The 27,320-nt window shown below is 34.6% G+C and overlaps 2 protein-coding genes across 7 annotated transcripts in view; one reads left to right on the top strand and one right to left on the bottom strand.

Annotated features, from left to right (window-relative positions):
• pax7a (paired box 7a) overlaps positions 1-9,609 on the bottom strand; it is a 65,011-nt gene extending 55,402 nt beyond the window's left edge. Inside the window, exons 1-8 of one of the 6 annotated variants that reach the window (XM_048172737.1) lie at positions 9,186-9,608; positions 8,946-9,056; positions 7,280-7,348; positions 7,099-7,154; positions 6,040-6,700; positions 4,871-5,106; positions 4,596-4,740; positions 4,255-4,383 (exon numbers count right to left, since the gene is read on the bottom strand). In XM_048172737.1, coding sequence (XP_048028694.1) covers positions 4,255-4,383; positions 4,596-4,740; positions 4,871-5,106; positions 6,040-6,124 — 595 coding nt within the window. In that variant the 5' untranslated portion in view covers positions 6,125-6,700; positions 7,099-7,154; positions 7,280-7,348; positions 8,946-9,056; positions 9,186-9,608. Of the gene's footprint in view, positions 1-4,254; positions 4,384-4,595; positions 4,741-4,870; positions 5,107-6,039; positions 6,720-7,098; positions 9,057-9,185 lie in introns of those variants that run through there. The other 5 variants (XM_048172738.1, XM_048172735.1, XM_048172736.1 and 2 more) reach the window with 5 other exon arrangements.
• Positions 9,610-17,019: 7,410 nt separating this feature from the next.
• mrps16 (mitochondrial ribosomal protein S16) lies at positions 17,020-18,545 on the top strand. The gene is made up of 4 exons (XM_048173515.1): positions 17,020-17,216; positions 17,405-17,423; positions 17,587-17,847; positions 17,959-18,545. Exons 2-4 carry the CDS (start codon positions 17,411-17,413, stop codon positions 18,072-18,074), a joined length of 390 nt encoding a protein of 129 aa, XP_048029472.1. The 5' UTR covers positions 17,020-17,216; positions 17,405-17,410; the 3' UTR covers positions 18,075-18,545.
• Positions 18,546-27,320: the final 8,775 nt, after the last annotated feature.

Below are 27,320 nucleotides of genomic sequence, written 5' to 3'. Positions count from 1 at the left end.
AATTGCATCTGGTTCGGTAAATTTGATTGGTTCTGGGAATTAGAACTGCCTTTATCTGGATTTTAAGTATAATCAGCAGTGTAATGGCGAAATGGAAGCAAGCGTCATAATCAGCAGCTGCAGTGTAATATTATTATGAGCTTATATCTGTTCTTTTAATACGCCTGTCAACAAAAAATGGTTAATACTAGAGTATAATATATATATATATATATATATATATATATATATATATATATATATATATATATATATATATATATATATATACACACACACACACACACATACACACATATATATATATATATATATATATATATATATATATATATATAGTGTTCCTTTACGCATGAAACCCTGTAGTCTATACACTAAAGAAAATCCCTCGCCAGTCAAATCGTAGCGCTGTGTTGAGACAGGGTGACGGGAGAGAAGAGGTTAATCCGTGTTTAATGCAGTGATGGTCCACACTCTGATGGTTATGTTATCTCTGCCCAACATTTGGGTCTCCTACAATTTCAGCCCAGCCAAAATAGCTGCAAGAAAGTGCAGATGGAGTCACTCTCGACGCCTGAGGAGAAAAAATATTAATAGCTAAATAACTTCCCTTACTTTCACTTAATCTTCCTCTCTCTCTCTCTCTCTCTCTCTCTCTCTCTCTCTCTCTCTGTGTCCCTGTAACATATTCTATTCCAGATGGATTTGTTTAAAATGTCTCCCTATGCTTCTCTTTCAGTGCGGCTTTAGGCTCGAAAGTATCTGCTTTATTTTCAGAGAGAGAGAAAATGCGCTGCTGGTGCGCGTCTAACCGAAACTCTACTTTTCCAGAATACTCTCGCCGTGATATATCATAGGAAAATATTGCGTTTTAAAAATATATATTTCTATTTATCGCTGAGTTCGTGAACAGTGCGTACAATAATAGGCATCAGACTGCGCAACGCTCACAGCCATCTCGCCTACAGGTTTTTGATCAGCATTATCCCATAACAACACTCCTAAACCCCTGACTGAAGTCTGTTTGATTAGTCTGGAAACCTCAGGTAATCCATAGATTTGCTGAAGTGTCCAGTGCCACTCTCACAGATGGACGCGTGGTCGCGTTTAACTGATGCTCCTCCAGACAAAAAGAGCACCAGGTGAGCTGTCAGACGCGGGGCTGCAGGAGCCCATTAAAGACTAATTAAGTTTGGCAGGTTTGCGCTAACTCTGCTGTCGCTCATCATATTTTTTTATTTCCGTAACGAGGATGGCAGGTGCACAAGATTATTATTATTGTAATGGCCACTAAACTAAATGTGGAAGTCATAGTTAAGGCTATTAAGGTTAGGAGATCTGCTCAGGGTGGAGGCAATATAGCATTTATGTCGTTTGTTTTTATTTAAAAAAAATGTATGTCGTATGCCAAAAAAAAAAAAAATCTACAAGATTTTTAACCAGAGTAACGCCTAATAAACACATGCCACTAAATAAATCAATCAAATGTTAGCATGGATTTTATATGCCACAAAAAGTCAAGAAGTGTAAGGTCTGACTTTTTTTTAATAACTAGATTGTCCACTTTGTAATTAATTTAAGACATTACAAACACATGCAATAAGTAAATTAATAAATAATGCATGTTAAATATGCCAACACATTTACGAGATTACGAGAATAAATAAATAAATAAATGTTTGCATGTATTTTGTATGCCAAAAATTTAAACAAAAATGAAAATATGAGGTCTGACTTTTTTATTTAGTCTACTTTGTGAACAAATGAATACCTTATAAACACATGCATTAAATGAATAAATAAAATGTTTACATGTATTTTATATGCCCCAAAAAGTCAACAAAAATTGTGAGGTCTGACCTTTTTATTAACTAGATTGTCCACTGTTCAATTCAATTAAAGCCTCACAAACACATGCATTAAATAAACACATAAATAAATAAACAAATAATGCATTTTGCATACCAACACGTTTACGAAATTCTATCAATGTAATAAATAAATGAATGAATAAATAAATGATTGCATGTTTTTGTGATTGCTTTTTTTTTATTTAGTCTACTGTGTAATCAAATTAAACCTTATAAACACATGCATTAAATAAATAAATAAATAAATAAATAAATAAAATGTTTGCATGTGTTTTATGGCTTTTTTTATTAACTAGATTGTCCACTGATTAATTAATCTAATACCTTACATGCAATAAATAAATAAATAATGCATTTTGTATACAACAACACGTTTACGAGAATTATCAATGTAATAAACAATGTAATAAATAAATAATTAATTCAATAAATGTTTGCATGTATTTTGTATGCCAAAAATGTCAACAAAAATGGAAAATGTGAGGTCTGACTTTTTTAAACACCTTATAAGCACATGCAAAAAAGTTTACACGAATCCATCAATGTAAACAAAAATAAATAAATAAATACATACATAAATAAATAAATAAATAACAGATCATATAAAATAAACAGCAAATCTCATGAATTTACGCCCTGGGCGAGTCACTGTGAGCCGTTTAGAGATGAAAGTGAAAAGAAATAAAGGGGCTCAGTTTAATCAGGGCTTAAAAGCTCTTCTACATTAGGTTTGCGCGCGAAACCCCGGCGAGAGGAGCTGCTGGAGGATCAGTGTGTTTCTCACCGGTGCCTCCGAGCTATTACACTCCTCAGCGACACAGACGCCCATTCAACACACGGCAGCTCTAATAAGTCTTAACATTATTAAATGTTATCCGGATGGTAAACTTAAAGAATCCCTTCAAAGAATTTAACAGAGAATTCAGTGTTGTGCCGAAGATGAGACACTAAAAATGACAGATTTATGGAATCATTAACCCAGAGATGACGCACTCATAAACATTCCCAACAAATTAGCATCCACAACCAGAGGAGAGCAACAGAGACTTATTTTTCATGCATTTGTTTAATAACGAATATCCACTTTGCCCCGTGTGTAAATGCATCTAAAATTATTTATGAATGAGCGTATAACTTTGGCATAATTTAGGTCATACAATAAATAATACTAAATATATTTCTATAGAAATAATACAATAGATATTTTTATTTAACAAATTAATTGATTTATCACTATCATTTTATAGCAATTAAAGAAACTCAATGCGTCAGATAGGCTATGCGTAAACGTAAAAGTTTCACGTTGTCTTAAACCAACTGCGCAGTTACGCACAACTAAACGCGCACAAAAGACGCCGTTTTGCACCATGAAATGTTGAGCTTACAATTCTAAACGCTCCTTCATATTACAAAACTATCTAGCAGCAGGGAGCACTGAATAATTTATCTGCCTTTCTTTTCTTACTACCCTTTGTACAAAGTTTTCCCCTCTTTTCTGGGCTCTTTGAATGGGGGGTCACCGGTCCGGTTACTCTTTTTGCTGACCGGCTCCAGTGCTTTTTCTCTTTTTGTATCTCAGTCTAAAGGTTACAAAGGCTTAAAACGAGATTGTTCATAACCACTTTTAGTAAAAAGGGCAAAAACGTATTGTGACCTGTTATAAATAAATATATAATAAAAATAATACAAATATGACATTTTAGAATTATTATATTTCTAAATAAAATAGTAAGATAGAATGTTCAATTATATATATGTCCTAAAAATTTATAAAATTACATTTTCTCCAATATATGAAGCCTTGCGGTTGCTAAATAAAATTATTTTCAGCTCACAATATAATATAATATAATATAATATAATATAATATAATATAATATAATATAATATAATATAATATAATATAATAATGCAAAATGTTGCCAAAACAAGTCACCGCACCGCGTCCACATGTCTCGCGTAATGTAGTTGCTTAAACTGACATCGATTCTCAAATGGGTCAAACTGTCAGTTGTCGTTTAGGGGGTCGTTAAAACGCGAGGGAAATGGAATGTGCCACACAAATTAATTTACCAGGCTAAATACCTGACGTCAGGGCTCACATAAATAATTGAGTAAGTACCGAACAGCTAGCAGCATGAATAATGAGAGCTATTTGTGCCATTTCTTTTCCAAGGGGGCGCACAGATTCCCCCTGGCGAGAATGAAGGACTGCAGCATCTGTCCCTTTCAAATACCTACTTAATGAAATATCAATTGCAACAACAGCACCAATTATAACACCAGTCCATCACGATCTGTCAGTACCGATCCACACCACAGTTTTAATACACAACTTTTTCGCATCTGTTCGCACACAGTGAGAAATGTAAAGGCCTCTGACCTTTGTCCCCGAGAATCCCATCGATGCTGTGCTTGGTTTTCTTTTCTCCGTCTTCATCTTTTTTATCACAGTCGTCATCGTCATCTTTCTTGCCAAAACGAGCTCTCAAAACCCGACTAATGGAGCTAACTATAAAGAGAGATGATAACCACTGTAACGCCCAGCAGGCTGGAAAAATCACAACACTAATAATGTGATTGAGAATATTTTATAGCGATCACAATTTTCATTTAGTAGGCTATATAGGTGTCAAAGCGCACTAAAATTCCAAATTCCAAATCGAATATTAGAATTAGAATGTTCGTCCTCTAAATTGTCAGTAAGAAAGAAATGGTGCTTACCGGAAGAGGCCTCACCTGAAGGAACCGTGCCTCTGTCACACACCCCGTCCTTCAGCAACTTATCCCGGATTTCCCAGCTGAACATCCCTGGATTCTCGCGTTTGTATTCCTCAATTCTCTTTTCAACGTCGGGTGTTGCAACTTGCTTTAGTGTAGAACAAAAACAAAATGTCGAGGGGGGGAAAGAAAGAAACGCGCGTTCTGTTTACTATAAACCATTCGAATTCCACACAGATTTAAGAACTAAACTCTCCGTTACGAAATCGGTCACTCACCCTGGGTTTACTTCCACCTATTGCTCCCGGACGAATGGAACCGGTCTCCTGGTACCGACAGAGGATTTTGGACACGCATCCGTGTGAGACTCGCAGTTGTCTGGAGATCACGCAGGGGCGAATGCCGTGATGGGCCATTTCCACTATTTTGTGTCGAATGTGATTTGGCAGTGGCCTTCCGTTGATGAAAACTCCACCGAGCTGGTTCACGCGACCTTGACCCAGAGGCGTTGAGACTGCGGAAAAACATTCAGGCCCAAAAAAGGAAACAATATCATACTCTGTAAGATAAAAAAGTGACATGTTTGTATAAGTAGCCTACTTTCAGATATGAATTACCTACATGTACATTTTTTGAACAGCTTTAGTTTTAGTGTTGCACTCTTTCCATGTGGATCATTTGATCTCAGAGTCTCGAGGGGCAGAATTTATCACATGCTGTCATTCTGATTAATCAGCTAATATCAAGAAGCTATTCGTGCTTAATGTCTGTTTATCGGAAGATGCGAATAATGATTAATCAGAGCCTGCAGATTCAATCCAAAAAATCTCATCCTCCTCACACATTTTCTTTCCTGAAGAATCCCTCTCTACTATCAGCCTATCTGATGTGTTACGAGAGGATGTAACACTTGAAGACACTAATTGCCATTCAAGAGGCACTTTAAACCTCGATTATTCCCAGTCATGCAACACAAATATTAGTGTGATGCTTTGAGCCAGCTCTCAGCTTTGTGTTTTATTTCCCTTCACTGCTGCGAGATACTTCTGCAAATCCCACAGATTGCAGGAGACGTGGGTTGGAAGGCTTTAGTCAAACTGCTCTTAAGCACGAATTCACTCGATCTGGGAAAGACGTTCCATTTAATGCGCGAATAATACGTCAGGACTGGAACATTTTACTTATAATGCTGCAAAAATTAATAAATCTTTGGTTGAAGTATGAGCTTGCCGTTTTTTAAAACTCTTGTTCGGTCATGTAAATGATCAAATTCGATTTAAGTCGATAATTTCGTTCTTTTTTTAGCCATCACTGGCGCGTAAAAGAGTGTTAGACAAACTTAGCTCATTCAAAATAAAAGATTATCTATATGTTTTTAATTATAAAACATTCTGTCAGTATATTTGATTAAAAAATAATGTTTTTAAGAATAAGAATAAGAAGTTACCTTCTAATGGGAATCCGGTTCTGGGGTAGTTCTGGCCTGGCGCTGGCCGCATCATTCGAGGAACTGTTCCTGGTAAAGTAGCCATTCCAGCTACTCCCAAACAATTTAAACTCTCACTAATAAATTAAAGAAATCAATCACACAGAAAGCTCCAGTGTTGTTTGCGCCGTGGAAACAGTAACGGATCCAAAGAATTTAAAGAGCAATCCAAACACACACACTCTCTCTCTCACACACACACACCAGTGGACAATGCCCAGTGTGCAGAAGAAAAACTCAAGATTTGTTCTTACAGTGAATACCCCAAAACAAGAGCAGAGTAAAGCATGAAAAGTGCTCTGAAGCAAATATTAGTGAGATGATCTGCTAGTTTTGATTACAGCTCCTGTTTGCTGCCTGAGAGGAGTTTAAGTGGCCAACTTTGGTGCACATAGTGGGAGGAGGAAGCGCGCGCTGCGATAGGCTCTTCAGCACTCTTTTATTCGGCATGGAGAGAAAGGGTAATGCCCAAGACCTGCCGTCCAATCGGGTGGAACTTTGCAGAAAACACACACGCACAACATACCCTCCCACTCTCTCTCTAAATCAACACAGGAAATGTTACAATGAGTTTTCATTCATCTCTCATTTGAACTGAAACGCCAGTTTAATGCGTTGGACTCTGTATAGGGAGACAAACACACACACACACACACACACACACACACACAAATATATATATTATTATCATCATATAAAGCTACTCTAGAAATAAAAAACAAACACATTTTTGTTCCATTGTAGTGGGAAAATAAGTGTGATCCATAATGCATTATGTACTTGACATTTGTGCACATAACATAACTTTTACTGTATTTTATTAATAGGTTCATTTGGTGGAATTACGTTTATTTTCATTATTAAATAAGAAAAAGTGATTTAGAGTATACAGAAAAAAAAGAAAAATATCCATAAATTTGCAGTGTTGTATCATGAAAAATCTGATTCTAATGCTATTTTTATGTAAATAAAGAACAGAAGGAACAAGAGTGCATCGAAAACAAACTTCAGCACACTTACTTGAGATTGAGGTGATGATGATGTACAAGAACTGATGAAGAAATGGCCTGAAACAACTGACATATTCAATATAGATAGAATACTTCATATAGCATTGACGATACTAATAATAATGCATCTGATATACAACAAAAATAAAGCTTTTTCAATTCTGAAACCCTCTTCTTAACAAGAATCTTACCTGGATAGAGTTGTTCTTCAGAGATTGAAAAGTTGTGGTTCTTCAGCTCAGTGTTTTAGTTTTGAAACACTGTGAAAAAAATAATAATAATGTTGGTTTAACTTAAAATAGTATGTTAGCTGGTTGCCTTAAAATTTTGAGTACATTAAAATTAAAAATTTAATTTGATACAATGAAGGCGATCACCAGAAACTAAAAATATTATGTTATCCGAACCACATTAATTATCTAAGTTGATTTAACAAAAGAAAACATGTTGTGATAAATCATGAAAATCATGTTTTACAGTGGATGCTTTTTTCTGAACAACTAGAAAATGGTCGAAAAACCCTTGTGACTCTTGCTGAAACTTCATTTTAAGAGTGTAAGTCGCTTTACCGTTTTTCCGCGAGATCTGTGAGTCACTTATGCACATATGATAAAAACCCTCCAGAATCTTTAGGTTGAATGGCTGTGCGCGTGCTCAGCTCTGTGGGACCGCCGCGCGCTGAGATTGTGTGGAAATTGCCGTGGCGAACACTCCTGGTGGAAAGCAATTTCACAAATAATTTTTACAACAATTAGGGAGTGTGGCGGGGTGAAATGGCGATTTCACATGCAGATGTTCCGGTAGGGAAGGACCTGGCGCCCGGCAGCGGAGCTCTGACCCTCAGTGTCCGGGTGTGGTGTGCTGCGCGCGGGTCAGAGACGCACCGGTGATAGGTGCAGCATATCGATAACTATCAATTACAATAAAACACAGAACTTTAGGATTTAGTCAAAAAAAAAAAAGATATACTTTTCAAAAATTAAACAACTGCACCCTAGCCTTTCTCTCTCACTACACCATTTTTTTGTTAAAATATTATAGGTTATTTGACTCTCCAAAGTGCATACGTCCCGTTTTGAGATCATATAAGGAAAAATGATCATAAAATATTATTGTAATTTTACACTGTTCAATTTTGGAATAAGTAAAAGAAACGATATGCCAGTAAAAAAAATGCCCAGATTTCTTTCCACAGACACTCAAAAGTGATGTCATGGATAATGTTATGAAAACATGAAACTTTAAAGTTAATATCCGGTTGACTTGAGCGTGGATAATTTACAGGTAACCTGTGAGTCGATTATTTATAGAGAATATATGTCTGCTTTTTATTTAAACATATTTGTCTAACTACCAGCCTGGAATATTGTCTGAAATTGTTCGTTAAAAGTGTACAGAAAATATTTTTGTCTATCTGAAGATTTAAAAAACAGAGTTATCTAGGGTTTAAAAATCAATTAATGTGGAAACATCATTGCAAATAAGTCCAAAGAATGTTAATTTAAAGAAAAAAAAACAATAGGGAATGAAAAATAAAATATATTCATTTATCCAGCACATATAATTGAATGGAGAGTATCGCCACTAAATACAGCTTAAAGAATATGGATGAATTGTGCATTAATTATTTAATTATCCAAAACCTGAAATAAAGGAAAAACACCTGCACAACAGCCCTTGACAACATTATTGGACTGAAGAGGAATTCACTCATGTGTAAATGAATGTGTGTCCACTAGCAGGCGATATAGGTTAACTATATATGTCACATAAGATGTGCAAATCGGTTTTTATATCATTCTTGCAATTGAAACATTTTATAAGAACAGCACATGAAGCATGATACTATTTGTTCACCTGGTTACTTGCATTAGACTTGGCTTTAACATGAAGCTCCTTTCTTAAAGGCAAAAGAAATGGGGAAATTTCCTGATATTTAATTTCTTCTTCCACTTGCATCTTCGAGCCCTGAAATCAAACCAGAGCAGAATTATTATCAAAGTACTTCTTTAGCATTACTATAAGTGTGTAAACTGCTTTGTGGTCATTTTTTCATCTCCAGGAATCTTTGGTCTATCTATGTTAAAGTTGTGTAACCTGTGCTGGTGTGTGTATATAGACACTGGACGAGCTCCAGACTTTGCTGCCAGGTTTGAGAAACACTGGGGAACCCTGTACACAAACCGCAGGCTAGTAGGCCTCTTCCTCTCTCCTTCACGCTGTCCACGCTCCCCACGGACTCTTGTTAACTTGCTAAGGCATGCTCACATCTGCTGAGAATTATCACAATGTGTTATTGCTTCCCAAGCAGAATTATTTTATCAGATGAAGAGAGTGAAAGTGTGTTGAGTTGTGTGTGAACAGGGTCGCTGCTTGTTTAACTTCACAGTTTCTCTCGTGTTGAGAAATGACACGTGACATGCACAGAAATCACACACGAGGAAATATTCAAATCTTACAGAAGCAAGATGGAGCAGATAACTACACTCTAAAAAATGCTGGGTTAAAAACAACCCAAGTTGGGTTGAAAATGGACAAACCCAGCGATTGGGTTAAATGCTTGACCCAGCCTGCTGGGTAGTTTTATTTAACTCAACTATTGTTTAAAAATTACTGTATTGCTTGTTTAAAATGAACTCAAAATATGTTGTAAATGAACATTTATTAATAAGTTTAATGAATAATAATTGAACAATAAACATTTATTTAATCGCTTATTAATAAATGTTCACCTTTTGATTATTATTGTTGATCTAGTAATTATGTGTCTGATTTTTAGTCTCCAACCTATTTTGGGTTAATTTTAAGCCAGACATTATATATATATATATATATATATATATATATATATATAAACTTTTGATAGCCACCCCACTCCAATGTTTCAAAAACAGCTATTTCTACTGATTATACTTTGAATTCCATATTGTAAATTTACAGATAGTACACTTTAAAAAAAAAACAAATTTGGGTCAAAAATTGACAAATCCAAGCATTTTTTAGAGTGATACCAATGTTGACTTTAAAAAACTCCACTTTTACTAAAAAGCAAAGTGAGAGAGTGGACCAAAAATGTATGTTAAACAACAATTTAAACACTAAACATTTGCTTTAGTTGATAATGCATAACCTAAAAAAACAAACTAATAGATTTTTCAAAATACAATTTTAATTTTCTGTCGAAATTAGTGTGGTTGTTCATGCAAAACCATGCTAATTTATGGCAGATATTGGCTGAAATTGCATACTCTCATGAGTATGTACTTATTTGAAATAAGTAGAGTGAATTCTGGTTGATTGGGACACTTTTTCCCAGTCATCTCAATGGCAAAAAGTGCCCCAATCAACCAGAATTCACCCAATAGTTACTTCATGGCCGATCTATATAGTATGAGTGTGTGTAGTATGAACGTAATGCCACTCACCATTTTATCATTGTCATGTGACCTACCAGCGTCACTTCACTGCCTTTCACAAATCCTCTCCAGTGGCCTCATGGGATAGTGAAGTGTCCATCGCACGCGCACTTCAGTGCTGCATCGAAATCGCATACTTCCCTACTACATAATAGGCGAAAAATAGTATGCGACAAAAGAAGTATGTCTGAATTCACAGTACTCATAGGCAAACATTAACTGAATGACTTACTACTTCCTGTGAGATTCTGAAGACACTTTAACATCCCATGAAACCATGGGAGAGGATTTGTGAATGGCAGTGAAGCGTCGCAACTGATGCTGCAGGTCACATGATAATGACAACATGGCGGATGCAGGACGTCCGGATTACTTTCATACTATATAGGACATACTTTTTTAACAGTCGCAAAGTAATTACTTATTCAAATTTTTTCGATTTTGGACGCATCCCAGAATCTTTGCAGAAGTAATAGGTCATCAGGGAGCCTTTTGCTTACGCTTTTGAAATTGCCATCTATATAGTAGGGAAATATGTGGTATTTCAGATGCAGCCATGGTCTCTTGATAAGTCCCTCCTTCAATCCCATGTTTTCATCCACCACAAGTTTGCTCACTTCTTGGTGAAAGGTGAAAACAAAAGTGAAGCCATTTGTGTTGCAACATGCAGAAAGCATCACATCTCATGTTCACATCGTTTTAAAGTTTCACTTTTTCCCAAGTGCAGTTTTAAAAAGTAGATGTTGCAATTCCTAAGCAAGCAGAGTTTATAGGGAAGGCACAAGTATATACTTACATGCCTGGAAGCACATGCAGCTAGCTGGAGACTCCCCCCTCTGACAGGCTTTAGAGGAGGCGCAGTAGGAGGCCTGCTGGATTGCAGAGATGGATTGGAGTAGAGGAGAAGAACCCCTCGTGTTTGAGGGGACTCCTTAAGGAACACAGGAATGTGGGGGCCGATCAAGGCGAGCTGCAGACGCCTTAGACACTTATTGGTAAACAGCAGTTGAAAAGATAGTCCTCTGCATTGCCAAAATGCCTTATCATCTAAAAGCAGACGTGTCACCTGTCTTTGTCATTTAAATACAAACGAATCTTGCTTTAATATGTATAAATCTAAATGGAATGTCAGGGCGCTTCTTTAGACCATGATTAGAGTGAGCAATGAAAAAGTGTAGCACGTAAGTGATTGTAGAAATTCACCCGCAGAATCCAATATAGCTTTAAAAAGTCAAGAAGGCAATGCCCTGCACTAATAATCCTCAAAATGTGCAGAGACATGAAGCGCAGATATTGACCTATTGGCCCACAGCAACATTAAACTCTATCGGAAGCAACTTCCATTACCAGAAGTGCCCAACAGAAGAACAATTTAGCTTTGTCTGGTAGCTTTCTTATTTTAGTAATATCATTCATCAGGGTTTTTTTTTAAATAATATTTACACTAAAATGACCTGAGATCAACCCAAGTGCATGTTTCCATTACAACATGCTCATGAATATTTTAATTACATTTTACCTTGCAAATGAAGTGGCAATTATGAATTCTGTCAAACACACATTCCAGTGGCAGAAAGAAACTAACAATATGAAATGCATGAAACATTTAATTCAGTTTCATTCATTCTTTAACCATTTCAGTCAAATCTTACTCTTGGTGATTCTATGGGCCATCTCGCACCATACGTGAGAGACTGTCCATGAATTTTCTTGGTGATGATATTCCCGCGGTAGGTCGCCAGGTCTTTCCACAACCCTCCCCTTTACATGGCTTGGGATTCACACTCACACACACACACACGGACAGTTTAGCATCACCTATACTGCATGTTTTTGGATTGTGTCTGAGGAAATGCATGCAGACACAGGGAGAACATGCAAGGTTGTAATATGTACACATTTGGTGGTACCAATATGCACTATTTATATACAAAGGTGAAAGAGTACTGCCCCAGTGACAGCTTTTGTACCTTTTTTTCTGAGAGTGAAGGAGATCCCCAGTTCGAGTTTGCATGTTATATATATATATATATATATATATATGTATGTGTGTGTGTGTGTGTATTCAGTACTGTGCAAAAGTCTTAGGCCACCATTAGATTAGCAATGATATAATGACCATATATAATTATTTCTCATTCTCTTTATTAGAACATAACTGGAAAATACAGTATATTTGTATGCTGTATTAAGGAAAAAAACAGCTTTTATAGGCTAAAGTGGCAAGTATTTAGTGATCTCTCCTTACATTTACAATAGGAACCTGGAAATGGAATGGAAAAGTACTGGAAGGCCAAGAAAACTCGAAATCTGAGTTTCTTCTTTGAGAAAATGGAAGTCCAGGAGACATGTGACATGAGGTCACACTAAATACTGATTTTTGCTTAAAGAAACAATTTTGTTCAGAATTTTTTTTTACATTTTGTGTACATATTTCCTGTATTTTCTGTTTGTATCGTAATAAAGAGACTAAAAAATTAATATGGATGGTCATTACCCTAATGACCCTAATATGGATGGTCAATTTTTTTTAAATTAAGATTTAATAAATAAGCTTTCCATTGGTGTATGGTTTGTTAGGATATGACAATATTTAGTCGAGATACAACTATTTGAAAATCTGGAATCTGAGGGTGCAAAAAGTTTTAAAGTTGTCCAAATGAAGTCTTTAGCAATGCATATCCACTCACAAAAATACATTTTTTGGTTTATTTATGGTAGGAAATTTACAAAATATCTTCATCGAACATGATCTTTACTTAATATCCTAATGATTTTTGGCATAAAGGAAAAATCGATAATTTTGACCCATACAATGTATTGTTGGCTATTGCTACAAATATACCCGTGCGACTTATGACTGGTTTTGTGGTCCAGGGTCATATATATATATATATATATATATATATATATATATATATATATATATATATATATATATATATATATATGCAAATTGTTGACCTAATGTTGGTTTTTAGGGTTATAAAAATATACTATAGCAGGCAAATCCTCAGTAGAGGAGTCGTTGCTCTGCCCAGAACACCATGGAAATTAAACTGATATGAAGATCTATTGACCCATATTAAGATCCTGCTGGGTTCCTGATTACCCCTTTTGACATCCTTGTGGTGGGATAAAATTGCAATTTTCTTAAAAATGAACCCATTCTATTCAGTTTCTGATTTAAAAATCAAAACAAACAGTTTTATGATTTTTAAATAAGAAATGTTATAGTATAAAATGAGTACGAAATAATCAAGTTAGAAAAGTATTTCTATTTGTGAAATTACAAAGAAGATAAATATGAACATTTCACAAGCAGATTTTTGAATGCACACTCATGCATATACATACAGATGCTCTTTTCAGCTTTTTAGTTTATTTGTCATTTAAATGTGAAGAATGCCTCAGATGTATTGCACTAGATTTATGTATGTTTTTGAAGAATACGACCTTGGTTTTCTACAAAAATGTCTTTGTGATCTGATGGAAACTTCAGACGAACAGACAGGCTATAGGGCCATATCCTCTTGCGTCCTGCGAACTGAAGTCTGACCTCTTGAACTTGCGCGCTCAAACAGGGTCTGGACACTCCAGAGTGTGATCAGGTCACGACCCAGCAGGGAGGTCACAGTGAGTTAAGTATCCTTCTTAAACGTAGGGGTGAGAGCTCTTATCTTTAATGAAGTGTGACTATCCTATGCTGCCACTGTCTGGCCTGACCGCCCTCTCAGCTAAAGGCACGTTATGAGGAGGAGCGGAGAGCTCATCTAATCTGCCCAACTCAAAAAATAAAAGGCTTTTACATCCATAAAGCCCTTTAAAGTCAATGGGAATGATTTGTTTCCATCATCCTCCAGGACAAATCTACGTATATAAAGCCACTCAATGTGATCTGATCGTGGCGTCTCTGGATTTTTGTGGTTTTGTAAAATTTACGGATGTCACATTCACATGCAAATTGCTTAATGAAGGCCATTTACTAAACTTTATAAATGTAAGATTACATCAAGAAACAAAATGAATTTAAAGTTGCAATGTTACAACTCTCAGATTGTTGCCATTATTGATGGATTAATCAAAATGGTAGGTTAAATAAACTTGCTGTGCTATAAAATGTAAAATCATGAGCACTTTGGTTTAGTTGATGCTGATGCTTGGTTTACATGTCATTAATGCATATTTAATATTGACTTACCTAATCAAGAGTTTTGACAATGCTAGTGTAACATAGTTTTCTGTTTGCACCCTCTGATAGATACTTTGTGATGCATGTAAAACTAAAAAGGTTACAAACATTAATGTATAAGCTTATGTTTTGCTCTTCAATAAAAGAGTCATGAGACTCTTACAAACCTTAATGACATGTGATAAACATACCGACATGTCTCAATCAGTTAACACATCCCTCTTATCAGCAGAATGAAGGAAACTCTCTGTTTACCCATGATGAAAGTGGCAGGATCCATTTTGCATGCAGTCCGAATTAGTTTCAGTGAATCCGTCCACAAGCCCATGACAGATGAAACAGATCATTTGATCCACGACACGTGAAGCCAAACACTCTTCACCCTATGAGATAACAAATCACATGCTCACACGCTTAAAACAGTCAAATCTGTGAAACAGACAGGTAAGTGCAGTGAACGCAGGTATATATTATCAGTTATGTTTATCAGTTCTCTTAACTGGATATTCTTGTTCCAGGATTGAATCATCAAAGCAAAGTTCCTTCAAAATCAAGCTACTGAACATGTTGTTCTGTTAGTGACAACTTGCCCCAGTACCTGGTATCTTGCCACAGTAGGATCTATTAAATTATTAGAACACAATTATGAAACGCAGACAGCAAAAATCAAAAACGTTCCATACAAAATGTTTAATCCAACAGATTTTGTAAGTAATCAATTGTATAAAATTACAAGAAAAATGCATGTGACAACTTGCCCCAACCACACCTTGCTAGTTCAATCATTTGTTTAATATCTATCCTTATTATATATTGTATATGCATATACTGTTATATACAATATATCGATTTAATGCATGTCAAAATGGTTTTACTGTGTTCAATTCAATTGAACAAAACAATTCACTCTAAAAAATAGCTGTAAAAAATTAAACAAATTTACACAGTAAAATACCGTTTTCCATTGAAACAGCAATATACTGTAAAAAATAATGCATTCTGGGTAAGATTATTTGTCATTTTCGAGAAAGTAGCCTAGAGGTTATATTCTCGAAAATGACAAATATTACCCACATTACATTGTTTTTTAATTACTGTTTAAATGGAAAACGGTATTTTCGTTTTTTTTTTTACAGCTATTTTGTTAAACTAACATTAACTATAACATGATGATACTGTAATTTTTGACTTAGGTGTTTGAATCCAAACATATAAAACCACTACTAAAACAACAAAAACATCTGTGCATTTAGATGCTTGAGTCAAAATCTTATAGTTACTGAAATATAGTCCATAACCAGTTAAAAAAAAGGCAGATTAAAACCATTATGGTGAAATAGTGGCATATAATAAGTCACTCATCTTCAGTTTAGTTTGTATTAGTGACTGATAGGCATAATACATTAGGTGGATTTGGTTATTTTCTATTCATTCTGGGGGATTTTTCCACTTAAAAAATAATTACATTGATATTTGGTCCAGAAACAGTGGATTAAAGGTGTAGTTCAGCTTATTTATATACAATATCAGCAGATTTATGATGCATGTATGGTTTGCATCTCTGCTTGCATCTCACTAGTGAATAAATGTTTAAGATTATCATCATAAATAAATCATTTACCCCTAATTACAAAAAATCCAAATGATTTGACACTGGCTCAACCACTTATATCCTTGTCATGTATAAACATACTACAGAGGGAATATCAAAATCTTGTTTCCTGCTTGTTGTTTTAAACAGACCTTGTCCTTAAGTGAGGAATTCTCTTTTTTCTGGTGCGTTATCTGGTCATCCGAACAAGCTGGAAAGGACAGTCACGGATGATTATGGCCGTAAAAGCTTGTCTTGTGGTCCAGGAGCATGAGATCTTCACAAGAGTATCAGCCAAAAGTGAAAAGAATGGGAGTTTTCAGCTCAACTTTCTCTGCTGATCCACCATAAAAGATGCATTTGGTTTGCCCTGCATCTGTATCTGTTCATTCACTATTTATTCATTTAAATACTTCAATTTTACTAGGCAAGTTTAATGATGATAAACTTTACAAGGTGGCAGTGCTCCATTAGAGCTGATCTTTTCCATGATGCTACTTTAATTGTTTGACAACCAGAAAAGCGTGAAAACAATATAGCCTACGTCTGAATAAATAAACTATTTGTTAATTCGTGTTTTCAAAAATCAAAACACAAAACAGATCTTCGTAGAACAAAACCGCCACCTAGTGGCCGAACTTATCATATTCCATCTACGCAGTGTAGAAGCATGAATATGAATGACGTTACGCTGCGGTTCCTAGAACGTACACACGTAACGTACTTAATATTCATAAGCAAAGCCTTCACCATAGTAGGATCGAGAAACACTCTTCCGGTCCGGGAGAAAAACATGGCGGCGCCCTTGCGAATGTCATGTTGTTAACTGTCTTTATGTAGTATGTGTGTTCAAACGCTACCACAAACACGTTAAGCTTATATTTAATAATATTACAGACGTTTCTGCATGCAGATATCGGATTTATAAGGTATGTGTTTTTTTTAATGCGAAATATGGTTCATATAGGCTAACGCATGCTCGTTTTTTTAATGCGAAATATGGTTCATATAGGCTAACGCATGCTCATTTATTTTAATGTAAGATCTTATTTGTATGGCAAGTTGGTAATATGGTATTGCACAGTTATATTTACCTATTATCGTTTGTTTTCAACAGAGAATCATGGTTCATTTATGTAAGTACTCTTAAAGCCCCAATGCTAATACTCTGTTTTGGTCCTGGAGACTCCTAAGTAATGCACATTTTGGATGTTTCCCTGTAAAATGTGGTTTTCAGGACCATTATTAAGATTTCAGAATTAAAGCATAAAACATTATGCATTATGTCTTTTGTCTTAGCATCTTTCCTGCTCAAGAAATATCATGGTGGGCATGTGGTCATCAGGCTGGCATTAGGAGGTGTCACTAACAGACCTTTCTATCGCATTGTGGCTGCTTATAATAAACGGGCGAGAGACGGTAAATATATCGAGCAGGTGGGATCATATGACCCTCTCCCGAACATTCACAATGAAAAACTTGTCGCCTTCAATTATGAAAGGATCAAGTACTGGATTGGATGCGGTGCCCATACGACAAAACCAGTGGCCAAACTTCTAGGTAAAAATGATTGTGAATTCTTACTTTTCTTTTTTTTTATTATTATTTAAAAACAATGCTTAGTGATTACAGCAAAAGGCACTGACACTAATCCTTTTTTTCTCCGAGTAGGATTGGCTGGATTTTTCCCACTGCATCCAATGACAATAACAGAAGCAGAGCGGAAACGAAAAGCCGCTTCGACAGAAGTTGTTAAAACAGAAAGTCAAGACCACGTGGAGCAGTAAAATCAAAAGAGGCGCTGTAAACGTAAAATAAAGTGTTAATGATTACATTGCATTTTAATAGTGATAATAACCTTGCACTGAGCTTTCGTTTCACTGATATGATTTATCATATTTTAAGGGTTTTGGCAACAAGCTTCAGTGCAGGTTTAAACTCCAGACATGATTCAAATTCCCTGGAAATGGAAACCGTTTGAAAGATAAATGAGGGACTTAGACACTGAAAGTGAATTCTGTAATCATTAAACAACATTGAGCAGCAACGATCGGCTAACAAAAAAATTAATGAATGATCTGGCCTGGGGAACCTACACTGAGAGTTGAAATGAACATTCTTCCTTGTTTAATTTCAGGCAAATTGATCTGAACCTAATGTTTATACAATTGTGTAACTCCATATCAGCAAACAGTGTACTGATGTATCTAACTGTATACACCCATGTTCTCATATTAAATCATTTTTATAATTTGTCAGAGGGCCCAAATTCTTTCTGAGGTCAGCTTATGAAATACAAAAGTAATAAATATGAGCTATATGCATTGTATATGTTTTCATCTGAAGTAGTGCTTATTCTTTTGTCATACTGTTAGTGAAAATTATTGATTTTGCTTGGCTCTGTAATTGCTGCTATATTTTTAAGTATGTACATACTGTTGAGACTATAATGTTACAATGTAAATGCACTGAAAAAAAAAAATCAAAAAGTTGAGAACTTAAAAGTTTAAGGCAACAAACTTCAGCAGATTTGAGTTTTTATAGGAGATTTGAGTTCTCAACTTTTTGTTGTATAAACTGAATACAAGAAGTTGAGAAAACTCGAAAGTCTGCTTAAGTTTTCTCAACTTTTGATTTTTTTACAGTGTGTAGTGAACTTGATTGCTGTTTGAAAGATAAGATGCAATACCGTTTGAGTATGCAAGAATGATTTTTATGAGGGTTTAAATGTTATGTATAAGCTTATTTCAATTTACCAATGGTGTGTCGAAGGTTTTATAGATGGGCTGTGTATTCTGGCTTGCCGACATGTGAATAGTGTTATGTAACATCAGATTACACAAATGAATCAGAATGTTCCTTTTAGAAAATCACAAGAAGGCATTCATTTTTTAATGAATTTATTTTTTACATTAGTGTTGCCTATAGGGCAGGAGGTTCATATATGAAATCTATCAAGTAAAAGATTTCTCAGACTTCGCTATTAGAGCATTGTTGCTGTTAAGTAAAACTATTTTTTTTTTTTTATTATTATTGAAATAAAGCTGAAATTAAATATTAGATGGAAATCTTAAAATTAAAAAAGATGCAAATAAAGTTGAAGTACTAAAATTACTACAAAGAAAACTGATAAAAATATATATTTTTTAAAAACTAATAAAAATAACAAAAGCAGATACAATTACTTTAACTAAAATAAAAATTTAAAAATAAAAGATTATTCTAAAATATCACTGATATTGGCCATGCATGCAAAGTGATGAGAACCCCTTTTAAAGCGATACAAAATACTCTTAAGAGTTGGTCTTCAACAAAAAGAAAAGAAACATTAATTTAAGGTCATTCCACACCCCAAAAAAGACCACATAGATGTCCACATGGAACGAGGAAACATGAATCAGATTTAGTTGTGTCAACAAGTCGTTTTATAAAGCCATTGATGTCAGCTAGTCTTACTCAATATTTATACAGTTTTGTTACTTATTGCTACAGTCTAAAATATAAATATCTCATAAATACAATTGAAAGTAATAACAGTTCTCAATTTATCTGCGACACAGATGCAAGCGACAAATTAAACAACTTCAAAAAAGACCTTAAAAACATGGTTTTGTATGGGAATTATTGGAAGATATAAGCAAAGCTTGACTTCACATGAAATGTGAAATTAAAACCAATAAATACTAGTGTATAAAAAAAATTGTTTACAATCATAACCTGGAGGTAGACAAATGTCTAGAAAACCTTTTTCCAACTATTTTTGTCACAATATGCTACCTTTCGGGAGACAATACAATTTCTACAAACTCTTATAAATTGAAATCCACAATTCAGAATCAAAAATAAGCACAGTACTGAAACTTACACAAGAACATCAGTCTCTGGGCTTTGCTCAGGCCAGTTCTTCCATACCAGACCACATTTTTCTTGCCACTGTCGCCTTTTGGCTTGCTTAGCTGGGGACAATTAATATTCAGCAATATTATTGACTTGAATGCACTGCCACTATTGATGAAAACTGAACTGAGCTGGATGATGACATCATATTCCATATTTGATGAACTTCACACAGTTATTTAACCAAAGTGAATCAATACTGAAATACAAAGTTCCGTCATAAAACTCTCGACGACGCAGGCCGATATTGCCATCACATTGTTCTCTATGGTACAGCTGACTGGTTCCTGCTGTAACAGTAGCCAATGAGCTCGCTGCTCAACTACTTGGTCAGTATTTGTTGTAGCAGTTGCAGTTAGCTTTTCAGAAACCCTCCATCTTCCCCAGCTCCACCTGTATAGATCTGGGGCCATATTCACAAAACATCTTAAGACTAAAAGTAGCCCCTAACTTGCCGATTTAGGAGAAATTCTTAAAAATAATGAATGTCAGTCCTTATCGTAGGACTCCTACATTTTTGCTCTAAGAGTATTTCACAAAGCATTTTAGCACTAAAACTAGCTCCTAAAGTCTGTGAAACATTAGGAGTAGTCAAGAGGACTCCCAAGTCACTAAAACCAAATCACAAACAAGAGGCAACTGAAGAGGCAACAGCATCAATAGCCTTAGGTGCTGAACCTTCTTCAAATGCAATACATATTTTGATTTATAGATTTGAATCGAAGATAAGACGCCAAAAATAAATCTTTAATAAATAAATAAATAATGTCCAATTACCTGTGGCAGTTGTTTTCATGAGTTCACACTTGATCGATATGATCGAATTAAATAAAAAAGTATATATAATACTATAATGTTACATTGTAAATGTAGTGAATCTGATTGCTGTTTGAAAGATAAGAATCTTATCTTTTATGAGGGTTTAAATGTTACGTATAGCTTATTTCAATTTACCAATGGTGTGGTGAACGTTTTATAGATGGGCTGTGCATTCTGGCTTGCCAACATGTGAATAGTGTTATATAACATCAGATTACACAAATGAATCAGAATGTTCTTTTTAGAAAATCTGTGAAAAATTAGTTAGTCAAGAAGACTCCTAAGTCACTAAAACCAAATCACAAACAATCCTAATCCACCTAAAGACATGGTACACTATTGAGGCAATAGCGATAGAGCCTTAGGAGCTGAAACTTTTCTTCAAATGCAATACATATTTTGATTTATAGATTTGAATTGAAGTTAAGACGCCAAAAATAAATGTTTAATAAATAAATAAATAATGTCTGATTACCTGCGGCAGTTGCTTTCATGAGGTCACACTTACAAATGATCGAATAGAGTAATTATATATAAGTGTATTTGGCGTGCTGTCCAAGGGGATCGAGGACTCCAAGCTTGGAATTTAGCCCAAACCCAGAGCTCTCCCCGCATCCCCAGCCAAGAGTGAGGAATGGGGTGGCGAAGGGATGCAGAAAACCGTGAAGGTGTAGATATACCTCCACTCGAGCTGATAGACCGTTCGAACACGCTACTCCAAAACTTTGTTTATAAAACATAATTTGTGGCTTGAATTTTGCAATCTCTCGAGACACAGACATGTAAGAGGCTGACAATGAGCTGAACATAATAGTTTAATTAATTTTAAAACCTTTATTTGAATATGGCAACATTTTTATTAAAAAATCTTTTTAATTGAATATGGAAACATTTTTATTTTAAAACCCATCCATAGCAACAAGGTCAACCCCGCCCTGTCTCTTAGCTTAAGACGTCTGTCCATTCCAATCTAATCAGATCTGTTCCGCCAAAACTAAACATATCAACGTTGTCATATCCATTACAATGCCAAACACTCAGAGAGTTGTCATGACAGAACTGATTTCAACTGAATGACTGTTTACTTTTATTGTCTTTACAGAGCTGCTTTACACCAGATTTGAATTCTGTTTGCATCATTATTTTCACTGTAAGGCTGCTTTGAAACTATCTGGGATGCATTTCCCAAAAGCACTGTAATGGTCTCTACGATCAAATTAGCTCACTATGCTTTTGAGAAACGCAGTCCTGTATTGCATAAAGAGCTATATAAATACAGGTGACTTGACTTAAATTGTTTCTGCAAAGGTGCATTGTCATGCTGGAAAAGAATGGTCCCATTCTCAAAACATTTTGTTGCAACTATTGCAAGCAAGCAAGTTAAAGGCAAACAATTCAGGATGCTGTATGGTGTAACATTAGACGTTTCAATAACAAAACTTGTTATGGCAAAGTTAGTGTATACTCTGCTGAAAAAAAAAAAAAAAAAAACATCTTAAACTAGCCCAAGCTGGCCTTAGCTAGTCTCTCAGACTGGTCTGTTGGCCAGGCTGGGAAAAAAACAGCTAAGACCAGCAATCCATAGACTGGTTTAAGCAGGGTTTTTTTAACCAGGGTATGCTTATTGGTCAAATTTACTGATAATACAGAACACTTTGAGCTGAACTTCTGTGATGGATAAACAATGCAGTGTCTTTAATACATCAATTATAGCACTCAAATTTAGATGGTATGCTTCCCATTTCCATTGAAGTGCCCTTTGGTTTTAAGCAATCCATCTGACTAACATTCTCTATGACTCGAAAACCTTTTTAGATAGCACATAGGTGTGGAAGACACGACCATAGGTCAAGAACATTTTCTACGCCTTTTGTAGTCATTGTTTTCCTGTGGTTGCCATATGAAATTGATTAACACAAAGTGAATGTCACTATTTATAGAGTGTCACAAGGAGGAGGAAGGAACCAGTGTTACTAACCTCAAGTATCACATTTCACACATAACTCGTTTTTTTTTTTTTTTTTTTGTGATAGACATGAATATCTCAAATCATGTGGCTTGTTGAGGTGAGATCTGACTTTTTTTATGACTTTTTTTTCTAGCAGATAATAAAATTGGTGGAAAAATCTCATAGACCTATACAATGAAGGAATGACGCAAGCCATACTGTATTTATGCAAAACCTAGCAACCTCATATCAACTTGTCAACTTCTCAAGTTAACGGTTAAACTGATGAGTTTCTGAAGAGTGTAATATGATAGTGTGAAACAGTCATTTAACACATTGTTGTCTATTAGGCTATAACAAAAAATTGTTGAATGTAAAGCAAAGCATCAACTTAAAATGCAGTCAACTAAATCTCCTGTCTTTTTAGTTTTAGAAAACAATTCATTTGGATCTAACAATGCCAAACTTTCAGGTAATCTTTGGCTTTGTTTTGAGAGATAAACTTTATTATTAACCTTAAAGGATTTATCATGACCTACAAAATGTTAGACAAAAGTACAAATAAAGGTTGCTTTAAATTGAAGTGCAATGTATTAACTGGGATAGTTAATGACCATGAAACTATGATGATTCATTGAATGTACAATCTTACCAGTTTCTTTCTTTCTTTTTTTTTTTTTTTTTTTGCAGTTTCTCTTGTCTGTAAGTACATATAAAGGGGAACAAGTAAAACTGAGAGCAAAATACAATATGTGATGAAAAGAAGAAAGTTTCGTTTCTCTCTCCCGGGTTTATTGCAGTACTGCACGTCATACTGAGAACTCCTTGGAAAAGGCTTAACAGGTGAAGGTCACGTAACTGTTCGGGCATTTCAAAAGAACACGCACTTCCACCCAGTGTGGTTTACAGAAGGCGTGAACTTAACTTTTTTAACACAAAAGTGGCCATACCTGATGACATTTATTGCTTGCAGGGAACACGCGCACATCATCTTCATAAGACTGATGTTGAAATTTAACTGAGGAGAAACACTGATGGCAGGTGCATTTGGCTGACTGTCGTTACATGAATTTTGCTGGAAATAGCAAACATCAAAGCAGACATTTTATAACTATTTATTCATTTTAAACAAACAACCATCTAACAGAAACAATCTCAACATGAATTTCTGGACAAATACTTTATTTATTGCCTCAATCCTGCTGGTAACATCAGGTAAGTTTTAAAAACCTCTCATTATTTATTTATTTAACTAAATTGATTAATTAAAAACCATAATGTCATTTTGGTGGGGGAAAAAAAAGAATGTCAATAGCTGGTGGAAAATAGAGAAAAAGACACAGCTAAGTAATTGCAGTAAAACATCTGACTACATCTTCACATTTCATAGTTGAAGAACGTATAGTTATTTCGTGAATTTGTATTATATACAGAGCTGGGTAGATTACTTATGAATTGTAATCAGTTACTTATTACAAATTACATGACAAAATTTTGTATTCAAAATTTGTAATCACTAATATAATCTCTTAGATTACATTAGACTACATTTTTGGTAACGTAATCTGACTACATTTAGATTACTTTTGTGCTAACCCTTATTTGATGTCACATATATTGTAGGATAATCTTGCAATATTTTGACAGATACAAAGAAAAAATATATTCCAAAAAGTATATTCTATTCACCAACAAGAGCCTCAACAGATTCTTTTTAAAGTGCAATGTTTGGACAGTTAATACTTCAAAACACTAACACTAATGCACCTGTTAGCATTTGCTGATAGTAACACCGAATAAAACAAAATCACATCTTATGATTTTAAAACTAAAATTAAGTAAATTTAGAAAACGCAATCACAGCAATATCACTACTACATCAAATATTTCATATATTATTATTATTATTATTCTATCATTATGATTTCATTTATATATTTCATATATATTCATCTATATTTCATCTAGCCAATATTTCCCCTCACCGCCGGAAAAACTCTAAGAATCACGAACGTATATAAGCGGCAGGTTTATTACGAAAAAAATATAAACGTTAAAAAAATGAAAAATTAAGAGAATCAATGAATTGTGAACAACTTACTGCCATTGTGTAAATAATATGTAATCATGTAATCCATAAAAAAGTAACTGTAGTCTGATTATGAGTATTTTAAAAAGTAGTTTACTCTAATTACAAGTACTTGATTTTTGGAATCTGATTACGTAATCCAGATTGCATGTAATCCGTTACTACCCAGCTCTGATTATATGTCATTTGTTTGAATGATGTAGTCCATTTATCACAAATACAGGTTGTATGAGTAGTAGTTCACAACAAATTCTCCCATGTCTCCAAATTACACTGAAATAAAAGTATCTTTGACAGAAATGTAGTGATAAAATAACAAATTATTCTGATTTATTCAACACTTTTTTAGTCTAAATCAGGGGTGTCCAATCCTGCTCCTGGAGGGACAGTTTAGCTCCAACCAACTCCAATACACTTGCCTGGAAGTTTAGTGAGTCTGAAGACCTTGAGTAGATTTGTTTCATTAAGGTTGGAGCTAAACTCTGCAGGAAAGTGGCCCTCCAGGAGAAGGTTTGGAAGGTTTACCTCAAACATCTTTCACAAATTAGCAGTCATTTGTTAAATTTATATTTTAATCAAGTTGGATGCAAAGGTTGATGTAAATGAATATTCATGACACCCATGCTATTTTACACAGTGATATGTAATGAATTTACTTATTGACAAAGCTCTATAATATATATAGTAATGTTAGTCAATACAAAAAACATATTAAAACACTAAGAATATGAAAGACAATAGTGACAAATACTGTATGTAATAAAAAATTACATGCAAGACAAAAAGTTATGGAAAATAATATTTAAATATCGAATTTAAAGTGCCCCGTTATGCTTTTTCACATAATACCTTTCATGCAGCGTGTAATATAGCTGTTTGTGAATGTAAACTAATGCACAATAAATAAAGTTATTGTCTCCCAGAAGAACTGAACTGCCAAAACGAGTCATCAGTAACTCCAGTCTTACTTCCGTAACATTCATACATAACATTGTAACAAATTTGCATAATGCTGACCTATGGTTTTCATTGGCTGCCGGCGAACAATGTCTAATTTGACCCGCCCTCAAATAGTGTAGCTGGTTCATGTCGCGTTCATGTTGAGAAGATGCTGTTTTCTGTGCTGCAAAAGCAAATTCTCTTTGTAAACACTTGTAAGCACTTCTAAAGTATTTGAAGAGACAGTGGTTAAAATTACCACTGCGATAAAACAGCAGTATAACCTTTTGATAACTGCTTCTCAAAACTCTGTGAGGTTTCAATGGGATTTACAAAACGCTTATCCATTAAAGCATTATGCACACAGTTATTGACAGTTCCCACATGTGCACCACAATAAATTAGAAATGTACATATCTGCTTGTTAATGAACATATTCTTATTGATACTGATGTAGATGAATTACAGTTGCAACATCTCATAATTTACAACACATTAAGTAAAAACTTATCAATGAGAAACGGCCTGCTCAAGTTGTCATTGTGATTGAGGTTCAGGTTGAATATCTATTTTTTTCAATGTTTCATCATCGGAATTGCGCTTGATTTAAACAGGTAAAATCAGTGCCATTGTTAGATAGTGTACAATCGCTGAAGATTTAGAAAGCCTTCTGAGCTGAAGTTTAGTTATTGTAATGGGCATTTCCTTCATCACACGCACTGTAAACGGAAGACCAATCTCAACAGAATGGGCTGTATTACCAATAAGAGCAGAGCAGGCTTGCGGAAAGACGGGATTTAGAGAGGCTGAATCTTAGGATGAGTCAAATTCGGTTCTTCGAGAAATATGAAGATATGCAATGTATATGTTACGTAATTTTTTTTTTTTTTTTACCTTTGATGTAGGTAAACCTTTGAGACCTCAAAAAATTAAAAAAAATAAAAACTTTAAAATCTTAAAAATCTTTAAAATAGCATTACAGGGGCACTTTAAACATTAAAGACCCTTTTTAACAGAGAAGTTGAATTTCACTTTCTATCTGATTCTCACTTTAGTATTAATAATACAAATATAAAGATAATAATTAAAGTATGAATAAGTTTTTCATGAATTCAACTTTGATATAACCACTTTAAACTAAAACATGTTCAGTTTAATAAATTCAATGACAAAAGGAACATCCTAAACTGAAACATCTTCCAGAAAAAAAGGAAAGGATTATGTCAAATAATTATCTTCTCTTGATGTGAAAAAAGTATAACTAAGAAAAATAACTAATAAAGAAAAATACATTTTCCACATTTTCCAGCTAAAACAACATTTACAACATCAATGTCCCCG

This window comes from Megalobrama amblycephala, linkage group LG21 (assembly GCF_018812025.1).
Source record: "Megalobrama amblycephala isolate DHTTF-2021 linkage group LG21, ASM1881202v1, whole genome shotgun sequence".
Classification (NCBI taxonomy): domain Eukaryota; kingdom Metazoa; phylum Chordata; class Actinopteri; order Cypriniformes; family Xenocyprididae; genus Megalobrama; species Megalobrama amblycephala.
This window is presented reverse-complemented; position numbering and strand designations above follow the sequence as displayed.